The sequence below is a fragment of the Hemibagrus wyckioides genome, linkage group LG18 (assembly GCF_019097595.1).
Source record: "Hemibagrus wyckioides isolate EC202008001 linkage group LG18, SWU_Hwy_1.0, whole genome shotgun sequence".
Lineage (NCBI taxonomy): Eukaryota > Metazoa > Chordata > Actinopteri > Siluriformes > Bagridae > Hemibagrus > Hemibagrus wyckioides.
The window spans coordinates 4,500,001-4,517,500 of NC_080727.1; the positions used below are offsets into that span (position 1 = coordinate 4,500,001).

The 17,500-nt window shown below is 41.2% G+C and overlaps 1 protein-coding gene across 8 annotated transcripts in view; it reads left to right on the plus strand.

Annotated features, from left to right (window-relative positions):
* Positions 1-17,500, plus strand: part of vav2 (vav 2 guanine nucleotide exchange factor) — a 187,777-nt gene that overhangs the window by 144,945 nt on the left and 25,332 nt on the right. For 4 of the 8 annotated variants that reach the window (XM_058415578.1, XM_058415579.1, XM_058415581.1 and 1 more), the window contains exons 5-9: positions 2,877-2,982; positions 3,204-3,218; positions 5,642-5,740; positions 12,041-12,109; positions 13,437-13,537. In XM_058415578.1, coding sequence (XP_058271561.1) covers positions 2,877-2,982; positions 3,204-3,218; positions 5,642-5,740; positions 12,041-12,109; positions 13,437-13,537 — 390 coding nt within the window. The remainder of the gene's footprint in view (positions 1-2,876; positions 2,983-3,203; positions 3,219-5,641; positions 5,741-12,040; positions 12,110-13,436; positions 13,538-17,500) is intronic. The other 4 variants (XM_058415580.1, XM_058415582.1, XM_058415584.1 and 1 more) reach the window with 1 other exon arrangement.

Here is a 17,500-nt window from a genome sequence, read left to right on the forward strand (position 1 = left end):
TTTGGGTGGAAAGTACTTTTATTTTTTTTTAATTATCTGTCTCCTCCTCTCGGTTTGGTCAGGCACAATTTCCAATCCCCCCCCCCCCAGGGGGGCATTTGGCTGAACCACAAACCCGTAATTAAAAAATTAGACAGCCGACAATCTGTGTGTTTGCTGAATATTTGATTACAGCCCTGTACTTTATTCCTGATTCGGATGCAGGAACATTCTTATCATTTTTCACAAGTAAAAAATGAAACAAAGTCAAACTCGAATTACGAGAAGGATCAGCTATAGCCCGGGGGCTGGGGGGTGGGACGTTCCTGACACACTCGTTCCTTGAAGAAGACTTCCGCTTACTTTTTCTGTTTGTTTTTGTTTGGTTTAGTTTGTTGGTTTTGTTTACATAATACGTGTTGAATTCGGTTCGGAATCGCACTGCTCCATTAACACAGAAAGGAGGAAGTGAATGGGAAAGATAGAGCGGGATAAAATAAAAAATTTATCGAATATAAATAAATAAAAATGGGTATAACATTCAGTGATAAGGGTTTGATTGGACTTTACAATCAATCAATAAATTATGACCGCTTATTGTGTTTACGCATTCAGTGAGCAGAAGAATGAAACACCTCTTAAAATCCTGGATGATTAATAATATTCAGTTAATTAATTAATTAATTAAACCATAATTCTCTGTAGAATCTTCAGATGATTCCGCATCTAGAGTGAGGAGGTTACTGGAGCTGTGAGGAATGTAAGTCGGGACATACGGACGAGTCTGGCGAGTTTTAAAGGCCCGCCGTCCATTTCCACACACACACACACACACACACACGCACTTAGCTCCGTCCGAGTTAAGAAACCAGCGCACGATCGCTGTCTCCTACGAGGACTGATTATATTACACAGAGCAAAATGTAAGTGATTCATCATCAGCTTTTAAATGTAAGGATTAATATTAACGTAGAGTATTGAAGTGTGTATTCTTCATAGCAGGGATGCTGAGAACTTTCCAGAACTTTGCGTACATCACATAAGATGATAAGTGAGTGTAGTGAGGGTCGGTTAAGTAAACTGTATTGTTGCTCATGTAGAGTCTTCGTATCCAGCCATTAAGTCGGCGACTGGAACTCTAATCATCTCAGGCATGCGCTATCTCTTTCAGCAGAAAAACATCCGAAGGATCGCCGTTAAAGCGACCCGGTAGAGCTCCTGCTGTCCATACTGCTCTCTGACGCCGTCGAAGCTACATCCAGGATGAAGCGATGAAGATGAAGTAGCTGTAATAATAAGGATAATAATAATAAAGCATCGAGTGTCATGCTGTGTTAAGCCTACATTAGTAATCTTCTGATTAGCTTCCAGAAGCATCATGCTGTTAGTGGCGCTCACGTCCAGGCTAATGGTGAATGGCTAATTGACGTCTCGAAGGCACACACCACACCGACGTTGTCTGAAGTTGTACGAGTTTCCGCTGAATGCTGCGGTGACGTGCGGACAAAGTCAGACTCGCCGTGAAAAACGAGTGCCGTCTGAGTCTGCTCTCCTCTCTGAAGCTTCTCTCCATCTTTGGCAAACCGCTAAGCTGCTGGAGTGGCCTGAGTTCGGTTCGTTTTGGTCACGCTTGTTGTCACGTCCTGACGGAAAACAGGAAGTCCGAGTTTGGAGCAGCTTGAGTTGTCTAGGTGATGATGAGGTTTTGTGTGGATCTGAGGCAGGAGGTGCAAAGCAGACACAGATCTACTGTTAGTGCAGACTAATTAACTAGTGGATTCCAGCAGTGTGGGTGTGTGGGTGTGTGAAGTTTTGGTGAGGGTTTTGTGTGTGTGTGTGTGTGTGTGTGCTGAGTGTTCTTCCCTATGTGAATGTGGGGCAGGAGAGAGAAAGTCACCTCACACTGATGACATGGTGATCAGACTGGGTCAGGAGTTTATTTACCTGGAGAATGAAGACAGCGATAATGCTCAGATGAAATGCGCACACACACACACACACACACACACACACACACAGACACACACACAAATGTCAAGTGGTACCTGGCTTTTTAGACACACTCTGATACACTTGAGAGATAAATAAATAAACTTGAATTGAAATGCACTCTGCCCTCTGACTCTAACTGACTCTGACTGACTGACTCTTACTGACTCTGACTGACTGACTACTAACTTAGACGCACCGATTGTGACTTCGTTTTACCTTTGATTGATTCTAATACTGACATATTGCGGCTGACTTTGGTTCTGATTGTGACTGACTTTGGTTCTGACTGTGACTGACTTTGGTTCTGATTGTAACTGACTTTGATTCTGACTTTGATTCAGACTGACTCTGATGCTGATTCTGACTGACTGATTCTGACACTGATTCTGACTGGCTCTGATTCTGATTCTGACATTGATTCTGATTGTGACTGACTTTGATTCTGACTTTGATTCGTCCTCTGATTGTAACTGTAACTATCTCTTATTCTGACTCTGCTACCAAATGTTTCTGACTAAATGATTCTAAACAGTCAGTATCCTAATCTGGAGTCAATCTCCATCACCAGTGTTCCACATGAACAACGCTGCCTCGTGCACGTGTATTCGACTCAGATTAAATACGATGCTTGTAAACAGATGTGTTCCCTGGTCATGATCTGGTTCACTTTACTGTAATAATTTGATATTGTTTGTTCACACTCATTTCCATTAATGATCCTTATTCCTTTCCTGTATAGTGACTAGTACTGCTGTGTAAACAACACAGAATTAAACTGGAAGCATTCTAGACCTGTGGAAAGATTCTTTTTCAACATCTCTGGGCATTTGTTTCAGGCTGCATTAGTGTGTCTCACCTGCTTTTTGTTCATCTGTCTGTGTGTGTGTGTGTGTGTGTGTCTGCAGTGAGCACGATGTGGGTGAGGATGATATCTATGACTGCGTGCCGTGTGAAGATGAAGGAGACGATATCTATGAGGACATCATTAAGGTGGAAGTTAGACAGCCCATGGTGAGTGAGCCACTTTAGTCATAACGGTGTGAGTGTGTGTGTGTGTGTGTGTGTGTGAGAGAGAGAGAGAATAAGCGGCAGAGAGATATAATGCGTGCGTTCGTGTTTGAGAGCTCATTTGGAGAACGACTGAATTAATCTTCCTTCATTATTCCCAAGGCTGTGTGTGTGAGTTGATGTGCTCTGCTTACATATGCCACTTTGCCTCCTTAACGCTGCAGATCCGATACATGCAGGTGAGTTCCTACTGCATATGAGTGTGTTGGTCCCTCAGTGCCCTTTCTCTCTGTCCCCCTTAGTGTTCAGTACGTCCTCTCCCGCACAGTGACATCCGCGCACAGGGAGACCAGAAAGCTGGAACTCTTAACCTCGTGTCACACCTTCTGACCAATCAGATTTAAGAATGTCCAGCGAAACGTATTTGTGGGATAATTAACACCACTATCCTGGATGTAAACAACCTCAAGTCTGTGTGTGTTTATGTAAATTAGCCAATCAGAGTACAGGAGGCGGGACTTATCACCAAAGAAGCGGTCAGACACCACCTTGTTGCTTCGAAGGTTTAGGAACTGTTAAGAGACTTAAAGACGTACAGACAGCTGACACACTCCAAATAGTCACATGACCTGAGTTTTCTTAACATCTAATGAGGAAACGATAGAGAGCTTTCTAGCCATATACAAGGATCCAGTAGAACAAAATGACCTTCTCCAAAGCCTTGGTGCTGCGTGATGTAGAAAATTGACCGGAGCGTGCTAGAAGATAATCACTGGACAATATGTAGTGTCACGACAACACGACAAAGGCGTAACAGTGTGGAATGAGCGATAGATGGACCGGTGTGTGATGACCCTGAGAAGTAAATATCCGATTCACTGCCGAAAGAGAAATATAATATTCGGTCATTTTAATCAGTTTGAATGATGTCATTTATACAGAGCAGAATAAAGTGTGACACCTCCATGAACCTTGAAGATGATGATAAATAAGAAGCACAAACTCCACTACAAGTGACTGAGACGTCGCCATGTACATACAGTGTACACAAGTTAATTATGGTATTATAACGGCTTTATTACCGTCTTAAAAGCACTAAATATTCAAAGTCGTGTTGTTTACAACTGAGCAAATGGCCCCTGGAATAAGTGCATCGTTGACCATGTAGATTCATTAATAATTGAAAAACCCTGGAGATGGAGAGGAAATGGAAGGGAAGAAGAGGAGAGGAGAGGGAAAGGGAGGAGGAGGGAAGGGAAAGGAGAGGATAGGAGAAGGGAAGGGAAGGGGGAGAAAGAGACGGAAGGGAGGAGAGGAGAGGGAAAGGGAGGAGAAGGGAAGGGAAAGGAGAGGAAGGGAAGAGGGAAAGGAGAAGAGAGGAGAAGGGAAGGAAAGGGAGACGATGAGAAGGGAAGCGAGGAGAGAAGAAGGATGAGAAGGGAAGAGAGGAGAAAGGAAGGGAGGAAATACAGGGAAGGGAGGAGAGTGGAACAGGAGAGAAGAGAAGGGTGTAGCCCGAGTGGAGAAGGGAAGGGGGAAGAGAAGAAGGGAAGGGAAGAAAGGAGCATGGAGGAGAAGGGAAGGGAGGAGAGGAGAGTACAGGGAAGGAAGGAGAGGAGAAGAGAAGGGAAGAGAGGAGAGGAGAAGGGAAGGGAGGAGCATGGAGGAGAGGAGAAGGGAAGGGAGGAGAAGAGAAGGGAAGAGAGGAGAAAGAAAGGGAGGAGAGGAGAAGAGGAGGGAAGAGAAGAGAAGGGCCTAGTGGAGTGGAGAGGGGAAGGGAAGGGAAGGGAGGAGGAGGAGGAGGGAGAGGAAAAAGGAGAGGAGACCTGGGGAGGGATTTCCAAACTGCACCCTGTAAATAGAGAGAGAGAGAGAGAGAGAGATTCAACTCCAGTTAAAAGAAAAGCACCACTGGGTTTTCCCACTGACATCACATGTGTCTGCGGCCTGTTCCTGAATCAGAAACGTCTCTAATCTCCTCCCCGACTGCTTCCAGCATGGATTACACACACACGTTATGATGTAACACACATGTTCACTTCAACTCCCAGATGTTCAGTCTTCTTCCCGAACCCTCAAACACATCTGATGATCCTGAGCTCCTCTGATCTGGGCAACATGGAAGACCACAGTCCTTCTTTCCTTCTTTCATCTCTGCCTCCACGCCTGTCTCTCTCTGGTTTTTCGGGATGGTAGATGTTTATGGAAATGAAGGATCGGTGTCGGGATTGAAGGTCCAGATGTTCTGATGTGTGTGCGAACCAGCATGAAGCTTTTCCCAACTACTATAGTGAACTTAAACCATTAGCACCAGTCCAGCGGTGCTGAATAAACTGGATAAATAAAAATAAAACACAAACACACACACAGACACACAATGCTGTGAATGAACCTCCCCTTTCCCAAAGTGTGCTGTAGAACCCCAACCTGATTCCCTGTCGAATGTGATCCATCTGTATTAGTCTGATGTTCGTGTGATATATATTCCTTGTCCTGCTTTGTTTTCCTTTTCCTCTTTCTGCTTCTTGGTCTGCTTCCTCCTGACTGTTGTGGTTCCTCTACCTTACAGTGTGCACAGGAACTCAGAAAACTCATGGCTTTATTATCTATCCAGAATGTCCTACAGCCCTCTGTGTGTATGTGCTTGCTGTTTCCGTCACAGAAAATGGGCATGACGGAGGACGACAAGAGGAACTGCTGCTTGGTGGAGATCCAGGAGACTGAAGCGAAGTACTACAAGACACTGGAGGACATTGAAAAGGTGAGGATGGAGAGGTGGAGCCCAGATAAATTCCCTCAGGCTCAGATCTTAAACTGAGTCTAAACTGAGTCCATGACCTCTCACAAATTCATTTTATAAATCAGTTGGCTTGTATTTAGATTTAATTAAATATTACTTAATTAATTAATGAAATCCATATGGACTTTTCTTTTCTTTATTATACCTCAAGAATTAAGCACATGCAATGAAAAAGAAATCACTTTAGATTTTTTGGATTAAATTTTATTGTGTGTGTTTTTGTCTCGGGTAATAAAATGACAAGAAAATTATTTATTTATTCATTCATTCATTCATTCATTTATTTATTTACTTATTTTTTACTTGCTTACCTACTTACTTACCTATTTATTTATTTATTTATTTACTTATTTATTTATTTATTTATTTTTACTTGCTTGTCTATTTATTAATTTATGTATTTATTTATTTATTTATTTATTTTACTTGCTTACCTACTTACTTAATTATTTGTTTATTACTTACCTACTTATTTATTTATTTACTTATTTATTTACTTTTTTATATTGTATTAATGTTTTATATTTTATTTTATTGTTTATTATTTATTTTTACATTTAATTTATATTTAAATACTACATGCCATTCATGGCTTCTTTTTTTAATCTAAACCTAAAAACATTATATTTATTAATAAATTGCTGCTAAATCATTTTTTTCCCTTTTAAACATTTTTTTCCTTGTGTATTTAAATACAAGATTTTCTAGTTGTAAGACAGTTCGAGTAACTAAAAGTTTTTCACGCAGCCGATTTATCCCATCATAATGCAGGATAAGTTAAAGGACATTATGGTGGTTATGGGGATGCCCTGGAGGGGGCGGGGTTTGTGAGGTCATCGAGTGGGGTGTTAAATTTTAGGAGGAAGCTGGATATGGAAAGGATAAAGAACAGGCACAAGAGTACAAAAAACAGCTTTGTGTGGGTGAGAATGATAGAGGGATAGAGGGAAGGAGAGAGGGAGAGAGCACTCTCTTTTTATAGCTTAATTAGACACTACAGATGTTGTCTCAGCAGATCAATAGTGTTGGCCTGAGCAAGTCCTCTAAGCATTGTTTTTATACTCACCCTAACACACACACATTCACTAACACATGCATTCACTAACACACACATATTTACTGACTCACACACATGCACTAACACACACACATTCACTAACACACACATATTTACTGACTCACACACATGCACTAAAACACACATTCACTAACACACACACATTCACTAACACACACATTTACTGACACACACATTTACTAACACACACATTCACTAACACACACATTTACTGACACACACATTTACTAACACACGCATTCACTAACACACACATTTACTGACACACACATTCACTAACACGCATTCACTAACACACACATTTACTGACACACACATTCACTAACACGCATTCACTAACACACACACATTCACTAACACACACATATTTACTGACTCACACACATGCACTAACACACACACATTCACTAACACACACATATTTACTGACTCACACACATGCACTAACACACACACATTCACTAACACACACATATTTACTGACTCACACACATGCACTAACACACACACATTCACTAACACACACATATTTACTGACTCACACACATGCACTAAAACACACATTCACTAACACACACACATTCACTAACACACACATTTACTGACACACATTTACTAACACACGCATTCACTAACACACACATTTACTGACACACACATTCACTAACACGCATTCACTAACACACACATTTACTGACACACACATTCACTAACACACACACATTCACTAACACACACATTTACTGACACACATTTACTAACACACGCATTCACTAACACACACATTTACTGACACACACATTCACTAACACACACACATTCACTAACACACACATTTACTGACACACACATTCACTAACACACACATATTTACTGACTCACACACATGCACTAACACACACACATTCACTAACACACATATTTACTGACTCACACACATTCACTAACACACACACATTCACTAACACACACACATTCACTAACACACACATTTACTGACACACATTTACTAACACACGCATTCAATAACACACACATTTACTGACACACACATTCACTAACACGCATTCACTAACACACACACATTTACTAACACACGCATTCACTAACACACACACATTTACTGACACACACATTCACTAACACGCATTCACTAACACACACACACATTTACTGATACACACACATTCACTAACACACATTCACTAACACGCATTCACTAACACACACACACATTTACTGATACACACACATTCACTAACACACACATTTACTGATACACACACATTCACTAACACGCATTCACTAACACGCATTCACTAACACACACACACATTTACTGATACACACACATTCACTAACACACACACACATTTACTGATACACACACATTCACTAACACACACACACATTTACTGATACACACACATTCACTAACACACACACATTTACTGATACACACACATTCACTAACACACATTCACTAACACGCATTCACTAACACACACACACATTTACTGATACACACACATTCACTAACACACACACATTTACTGATACACACACATTCACTAACACACACACATTTACTGATACACACACATTCACTAACACGCATTCACTAACACACACACATTTACTGATACACACACATTCACTGACACACACACACATTTACTGATACACACACATTCACTAACACACATTCACTAACACACATTCACTAACACGCATTCACTAACACACACACACATTTACTGATACACACACATTCACTAACACACACACATTTACTGATACACACACATTCACTAACACGCATTCACTAACACACACACACATTTACTGATACACACACATTCACTAACACACACACATTTACTGATACACACACATTCACTAACACACACACATTTACTGATACACACACATTCACTAACACGCATTCACTAACACACACACATTTACTGATACACACACATTCACTGACACACACACACATTTACTGATACACACACATTCACTAACACACACACATTTACTGATACACACACATTCACTAACACACACACACATTTACTGATACACACACATTCACTAACACACACACACATTTACTGATACACACACATTCACTAACACACACACATTTACTGATACACACACATTCACTAACACACATTCACTAACACACACACACATTTACTGATACACACACATTCACTAACACACAAATTTACTGATACACACACATTCACTAACACACACACATTTACTGATACACACACATTCACTAACACGCATTCACTGACACACACACATTTACTGATACACACACATTCACTAACACACACACATTTACTGATACACACACATTCACTAACACACATTCACTAACACGCATTTACTGATACACACACATTCACTAACACACACACATTTACTGATACACACACATTCACTAACACGCATTCACTAACACACACACATTTACTGATACACACACATTCACTAACACACACACATTTACTGATACACACACATTCACTAACACGCATTCACTAACACACACACACATTTACTGATACACACACATTCACTAACACACACACATTTACTGATACACACACATTCACTAACACACATTCACTAACAGGCATTCACTAACACACACACACATTTACTGATACACACACATTCACTAACACACACACATTTACTGATACACACACATTCACTAACACACATTCACTAACACGCATTTACTGATACACACACATTCACTAACACGCATTCACTGACACACACACATTTACTGATACACACACATTCACTAACACACACATTTACTGATACACACACATTCACTAACACACACATTTACTGATACACACACATTCACTAACACAAATTTTTCTGATACACACACATTCACTAACACACACACATTTACTGATGCACACACATTCACTAACACACATTCACTAACACGCATTCACTGACACACACACATTTACTGATACACACACATTCACTAACACACATTTACTGATACACACACATTTACTGATACACACACATTCACTAACACACACATTTACTGATACACACACATTCACTCACACACAAATTTACTGATACACACACATTCACTAACACACAAATTTACTGATACACACACATTCACTAACACACATTTACTGATACACACACATTCACTAACACACACATTTACTGATACACACACATTCACTAACACACACACATTTACTGATACACACACATTCACTAACACACATTCACTAACACGCATTCACTAACACACACACACATTTACTGATACACACACATTCACTAACACACACACATTTACTGATACACACACATTCACTAACACACACACATTTACTGATACACACACATTCACTAACACGCATTCACTAACACACACACATTTACTGATACACACACATTCACTGACACACACACACATTTACTGATACACACACATTCACTAACACACATTCACTAACACGCATTTACTGATACACACACATTCACTAACACACACACATTTACTGATACACACACATTCACTAACACGCATTCACTAACACACACACATTTACTGATACACACACATTCACTAACACACACATTTACTGATACACACACATTCACTAACACGCATTCACTAACACACACACACATTTACTGATACACACATTCACTAACACACACACATTTACTGATACACACACATTCACTAACACACATTCACTAACAGGCATTCACTAACACACACACACATTTACTGATACACACACATTCACTAACACACACACATTCACTAACACACATTCACTAACACGCATTTACTGATACACACACATTCACTAACACGCATTCACTAACACACACACACATTTACTGATACACACACATTCACTGACACACACACATTTACTGATACACACACATTCACTAACACGCATTCACTGACACACACACACATTTACTGATACACACACATTCACTAACACACACATTTACTGATACACACACATTCACTAACACACACATTTACTGATACACACACATTCACTAACACACACACATTTACTAACACACACACATTCACTAACACACATTCACTAACACACACATTCACTAACACACACGCATTCACTAACACACACACATTTACTAACACACACATTCACTAACACACACACATTTACTAACACACACATTCACTAACACACACACATTCACTAACACACACGCATTCACTAACACACACATCCCCAGCCTTCCATTGTCTGTCTCTCTCTCTCTCTCTCTTTAAAATGACACAATTTAATATTTGTTTACGTGTCCCATTGTAACACAATGTAAGCTATAAAAATCTTAATTTTTTTTATTTTTAATTGTTTTTTTTTTGCATTCTATATAAATCTTTTATGGTGTATGTGATACAAACTCTGCTCATCATCATGTCTCTGGAACAAGGCTAATTCCTATTTTAAGTCAACATTCACATTTTTATCGCAGTTCAGCTGTCATATTCTACACTCACAGACAGTTTTTTCTCCTCGCTCTGTCTAAACCGAGCGTAAGTCTCGTAATAAAGCCTGGTGTAGCGGTGCTAGGTTTCGATCATGTCGGCTAATGAGAGATGTTCTACTTTATATCGTCTCGGCAAAGCAAACATGGGGGAATTGGGTAAGCATCAATCCCACATGATCATTTGATTCATTTTGCCCTAATTGATTCAGTATCGCTCCTCCATGTGAACTCCTCATTACCTTTCAGCCGAGATAAATGATTTCGTTTTTTTCTTTCGTTCCTCAGGATTCACGCTGTTTAGAAAATTGGCAGCGCTGCTTTATCTATATCTAACTTTTTTTTTCCCTTCAAAGCCGTTTACGTGTTTTGATCAGCGGGGGGTGGGGGGCGGTACGTAAATGCGAACGCCGCAGGAGGATTTTTACGGCTTCGCCTCGGAGAGGGTGCGAAAGCCGAGGAAACGTGTGTTTGCACAACGGGACAGGAGTTGAATTACTGCAGCTGTTTGTAGAACATAATGAGCAATGTTTCTAATCATCACTTACACAACGGAAAGAGAAAGTGGAGACGAAAGTGTTTATACTGTACGATTTCCTCCCTGTCTGTTCCCACAGAGTTACATGATCCCCTTGAAGCAAGTCCTAACCCCATCGGAGATGAAGGCCATATTTGTGAATCTGGAGGTGCGTCAAACTTTTAACTTTTATAAACTCTACTGCATCACTGCTGGTCTGGGATGTAAATCTGGCTGTATAGAAGATATTTTTTAAACATGACAAGATGTGATCTTCCGTTCCATATCATACCAGTGCTGATGAAAACAGTGCGTTTTCCCCAGAGATATCTGATCCTTGCTAGTTCAGGATGATTTCCTCATGCTGTGATCAAGCCGTTTGGATAGCTACAGTCACACACCTGAGAGAAGATGTCGGAATATCTGTAACGCTCCTCCTGAATTAAATCTTTTAACCCAGTTGTGTCCTGTATGAGACAATTTTTAGCTATCCAGGCTGACACTAGTTATATATATCATAAACAAACTGATAAATCAACCTTTAAATTTGATTTAGTATTGTATTTGTTTATTAATTATTAATTAATAATTAATAATAGCAATTATTAATTATTAAATAATACATCACAGCTGCTCAGTTTGCAATCTGTGATTCTGCAAAGAAACTGCTTCCATCCAAAATGTACTGTACGTTTTGAGACATTACATTTTGCAGTCGATTCAGAGTCGAGTTGATTCGGAGTCGATTCAGACTTGAATCGATTCCGAGGCGAGTTGATTCAGAGTCAAGATGATTTGGAGTCCGTTCAGATGCGACTTGGAGACGATTCAGAGTCTAAGCAATTCAGAGTCGAGTCGATTCAGAGTCACGTTGATTTGGATTCAACTCAGAGTCAGGTTGATTTGGAGTCGATTTAGAGTCGACTTGGAGACGATTCAGAGACTAAACAATTCAGAGTCGAATTGATTTGGTGTCGATTCAGAGTCAAGTTTGATTTGGAGTCGATTCAGAGTTTAAGCAATTCAGAGTCTAGTCAATTCAGAGTCAAGTTGATTGTAGTTGATTCAGAGTCAAGTTTGGAGTCCCTTCAGAGTCTAAGCAACTCAGAATCAAAGTAATTCAAACTCGAATCAATTCAGAATCAGTTGATCAAGTAATTCAAAGTCAAAGTCAGAGTTGAAGCAATTCAGAGTCAAATTGATTCATATTCAAATTGATTCAGAGTCAGATCATTTTTTAAGCAGATCTAGGTCACATTGCTTTGCTGCCCGCTTGCTTTGGTTGAGATGTGATTGCTGTTTTGTCACCACACCAACAGACTCTGCAAACAATGATCAACTAGAACATGACCACAGTGATGTATTTATAAATGTTATAACCCACACCTATTTTTAGAGGAATGATGGTAATGACTCATCATCTGCTGGTAAATTTGTTTAATGAATATTGAGGCATACTGTTAAACGAATCATGCTGAAAGTGAAATGTTCTGTAGGATATCATCAGAGTCCATTTCGCCTTGCTGAGGGCCATCGACCAGAACATGGTGATCGGAGGCAGCGGACTGGGAAAGATCTTCCTGGACTTCAAGGAGAGGTCAGTGAGACCTTGTGTGTGTGTGTAAAAAAACAGCAGGAAACGGAAGCAGTGTCAGTGCTCCGCATAAAAAGGAAGTAGATAAGAGTGTTATCTTCAGCCCGGAGAATGCTTCACGGTTTGTGGGCGTCCGTATGGCTTTAGTGAAATCACGAACCCGAGAGCGTGGCCCTGCAGGACTCCTGATCACTGGCCCGAAACTTATGCTGAATCAGTTTTGCAGATCCGGAGGCTTTCTGAAGCCTGACACATGAAAACAGCCATAAGCTCATTCATACCATGCCTCACTACCCGCTCTGGATCCTCAGCCTTTTTACAGAGACCTGGTTTACCTGCGGCGGTTTTCTGAAGCCTCATACTGCTGTGTTCAGCACAAGCACAGTGTTATTACAGCTGTGTTAGTCTGAGACACTTGACAAATTCCTCACCCACTTTGTAGTTTGCTCTTTCAGGTCTGTGGTATATCAAGGAGCTCGAGAGAGGTTTGGAGTCCATTTTATCTGCTGTAAGATGAAGGGGGATACACGATATTGCCAAAAGTTTTGGGACGTCTGCCTTTCCATGCACATGAATGTAATATGGAGTTGTCCCGCCCTTTGCAGCTATAACAGCTTCAACTCTTCTGGGAAGATTTTCCACAAGGTTTAGGAGTGTGTTTATGGGAATTTTTGACCATTCCACTAGAAGAGCATTTGTGAGGTCAGGTACTGATGATGGAGGAGAAGGTCTGGCTCACAGTCTCCGCTTTAATTTATCCCGAAGGTGTTCTATGGGGTTGAGGTCAGGACTCTGTGCAGGTCAGTCAAGTTCCTCCACACCAAACTCACTCATCCATGTCTTTATGGACCTTGTTTTGTGCACTGGTGTGCAGTCATGTTGGAACAGGAAGGGGTCATCCCCAAACTGTTCCTACAAAGTTGGGAGCAAAATGTCCAAAATGTCCAAAATGTCTTGATATGCTGAAGCATTAAGAGTTCCTTTCACTGGAACACTTCAGAAATCTGCCCATCGACTGTCCAACTTACAAGTCCCTGTGAATAAGCTGTTGCTATAGCAACGATACTGTACTCCATTGAGTGCTATGGTATAGTATGAAGCATGGATTTAAATTAAAGCCAGAATTATCATAAGCTGCTGTTATAGGAAAAAAAAACTTCTGACCAATCAGATTCAAGTAATTAAAATCTCTGTCCTATAAAATATTATTGCCATGCTAAGCAAAGAAATGTGCGTCCTGTAGCGGTTTTTGTCTCTTGCTAGGGTCATGGAGTCATATCCAACAGGTTGTGGACAGTTATTTGACTAGTTTAGCATCTCTAAAGTGGACACTTGAAAGTAAAATCAAAGCAAGTGGTTAGTATTAAGTAGCGGTCACTCTGGCTCTATGCCGCACCCTTCATGTCTGCCCACTGCTGCCTCTATGAGTAATAACATCTCATGCCTGTGGGATCCAAAACCCACCTAAAGCGTGTGTAATATCCAACGTGTTGTCTATACAAAAGAACACTGTTTACATCGTCATTTTTGTCTTGGTTATATACCAGTCATATAAATATCCCTCATAACTGCATGTCGAGTTAAGCCATAAGATAAACCCAGCAGGAAGTGAGATTAGATCATCGACAAGAGAAATAGCCGCTGGCACGGAGATCTTCTGCTCACACAGTTCCACCAGCTGCTGAACGGACACACGCTGCATATAATCCAAAAAACATTATTACTTATTCTCTTCTCATAACCTTTCCAGCTTTCTCCTGTTCCTGAGCATTCTCCTGTCCTTTATCTCTCCTCCAGCTGTCGTTTCACTTTCTGCACATTCCTTTCACTTCCATATCTGCCGGCTCTGAAATGTAAACACCGAGACGCCGCACGGCCGCTCCGAGAGAGAGCGGGCTCTGATAAGGCGTCTGGAGAGTCGGGCATCGGTGTCGGTGAAGGGCGCAGCTGCAGGGAGCGGGCTGGATTTGCATAGCGATGCAGAGTCGTACTCGCCGCCCTGCTGGGGTGTAGGCAACTATAATCACGGGTTTAGCTCTCTTAATGACTGCGCAGGCTGACAGCAGAACTCTGGGAACGTTCCCTCGCATCCAGCCCACGCCTCTTTTTATTTCTTCTTGAGGAAAAAAGACAGCTTCGGTTAGAGGAAGGAGTGTGTACGAGCGTGTTTGCGTCTGTTGCATGTGCCTGATGAACGATCACATTTCCACATATACTGTAGTGGTTTTCAGGTCTCAAGAAAGATTCAAATAAAGAATAAGAAGCTATATTCTGAGCATCAGTGAGGTGAGTGTGTGTGTAGGTAATTGGCTCATTAGTGGGCTCTTTTCTGAACCCCGAGGGCTGCTTTGTATGGAGCTGGCATGACAGCACCGCCTCTCTCGCCCCCACTTCTTTTTAATCTTACCTCTGAGCCTTACTGATAATGTGCCATGGAACGCAGCACCCAAACATTGAAACAGTACTGTCTTATTCCTGGCTCTTTTCTTGCTCTTCCTCTGTGTGTGTGTGTGTGGCATTCCATCTCTATTTACACTGTACCAGATTCTCTGGCAGCTCAGTTGAAATCACAGACTCTGGAAGTGAGTGTACGCAGCATGGAAGCTCATCTCCATCAACAGAGCTCGCTTTATAGCTCTGCTCCTTATAGATGGGAGTGTGCATCATCTACAGCAACTCCTAGATCTCCATTATCCAGCCTCAGTAGCATCTGAAAATGAGTCTGAAACAGTCATGCTTTCTTCACCTAAAGGGACATTTTATCTCATTTTATACAACTGAGCAATTGAGGGTTAAGGGCCTCGCTCAAGGGCCCCAGTAGTGGCAGCTTGGTGGATCTGGGATTTGATCTCACGACCTTCTGATCAGTAATCCAGCACCTTAACCACTAAGCTTCCACATCATTACCTTTCTGTTTTGCCCTAAAACTAAAGAAAAGTGCTACGCTTAAAAAAACTCTGCTGTGACACAAATGTTCATATTTACATTTGGTGACATTAGGCATAATGCCATACAGAGTATTTTTGGTAAATTATTCGTTTCATTGAAACAGGACCGCGTCACTGGTCTTTTTCATTCTCTAAGTGATTGACATGTTTCTCAGTCTCATTATGAAGTACGCACTTCTCCTCCTTCATCCCCCTACAAAGAAGGAATGGCCTGGGAATTCAGCTCGCGTCGCCGAACGCTGTGCTTCACACCTCCTTCCATAGCTCTGAAGGCTCAGCTGACTTTAATTAATTTTGTTATCTCCTCATGTAAGTCCCGGTGACCTTTCAGCAGCGACGCATTTCACTGAATAAAACCAACACAAAGCTGTTTAGGACGTCGAGACGTTGAAGGGCAGAAGGAAAATGCCAGTGTTTTCCAAATGTGTCCATGCTTAAAGAGAGAGAAGTGCGGAGCCATGGAGGGGGGAAAAACAGTAAAGTATTTTGAGATTGGAGTCTTAGCAAAGGTCAAGGAACATTTAAATGAGATTTACAGCAGGACTCCACGTGTTTGAGAGGCTAATTCTAAAACTAATTTGCTCCCGATAGAGCCGAGGTGGAGCGGGAACTGCGGGAGGTGAAACGGCTGTTACTGTAATCTCAGCCAATTGCGAGTCGGAGCTCGAGTCTCGGTACGGAGACGGATGGAGGGTTAACGGAGGTAGCGTTAACACCAGAATTGCGTTCGCTTTGGAATAGCATGCATGACAGCCTTCCGTAATGAGAAAACCAACAAGCACACTGGAAGAGAAATTTTAAAAGTCTACGTTGAAGCAGCGATGGCAAAAGTTCTCGCCTCCAGGAAGCATTCACACTTAAGCAACATTGGTTTTCTCTTCACCTCCTGCCCTCTCTGCTCGCGTTTAAAGTGGCAGGAGAGAGTAAATATCGCTGAAGTCTTTCGCTCATCGCTTCAATGTGTCAAAATGCTGCATCAAGCGCTCAGAGCGAACACGTCTACGCATCACTTCATCAC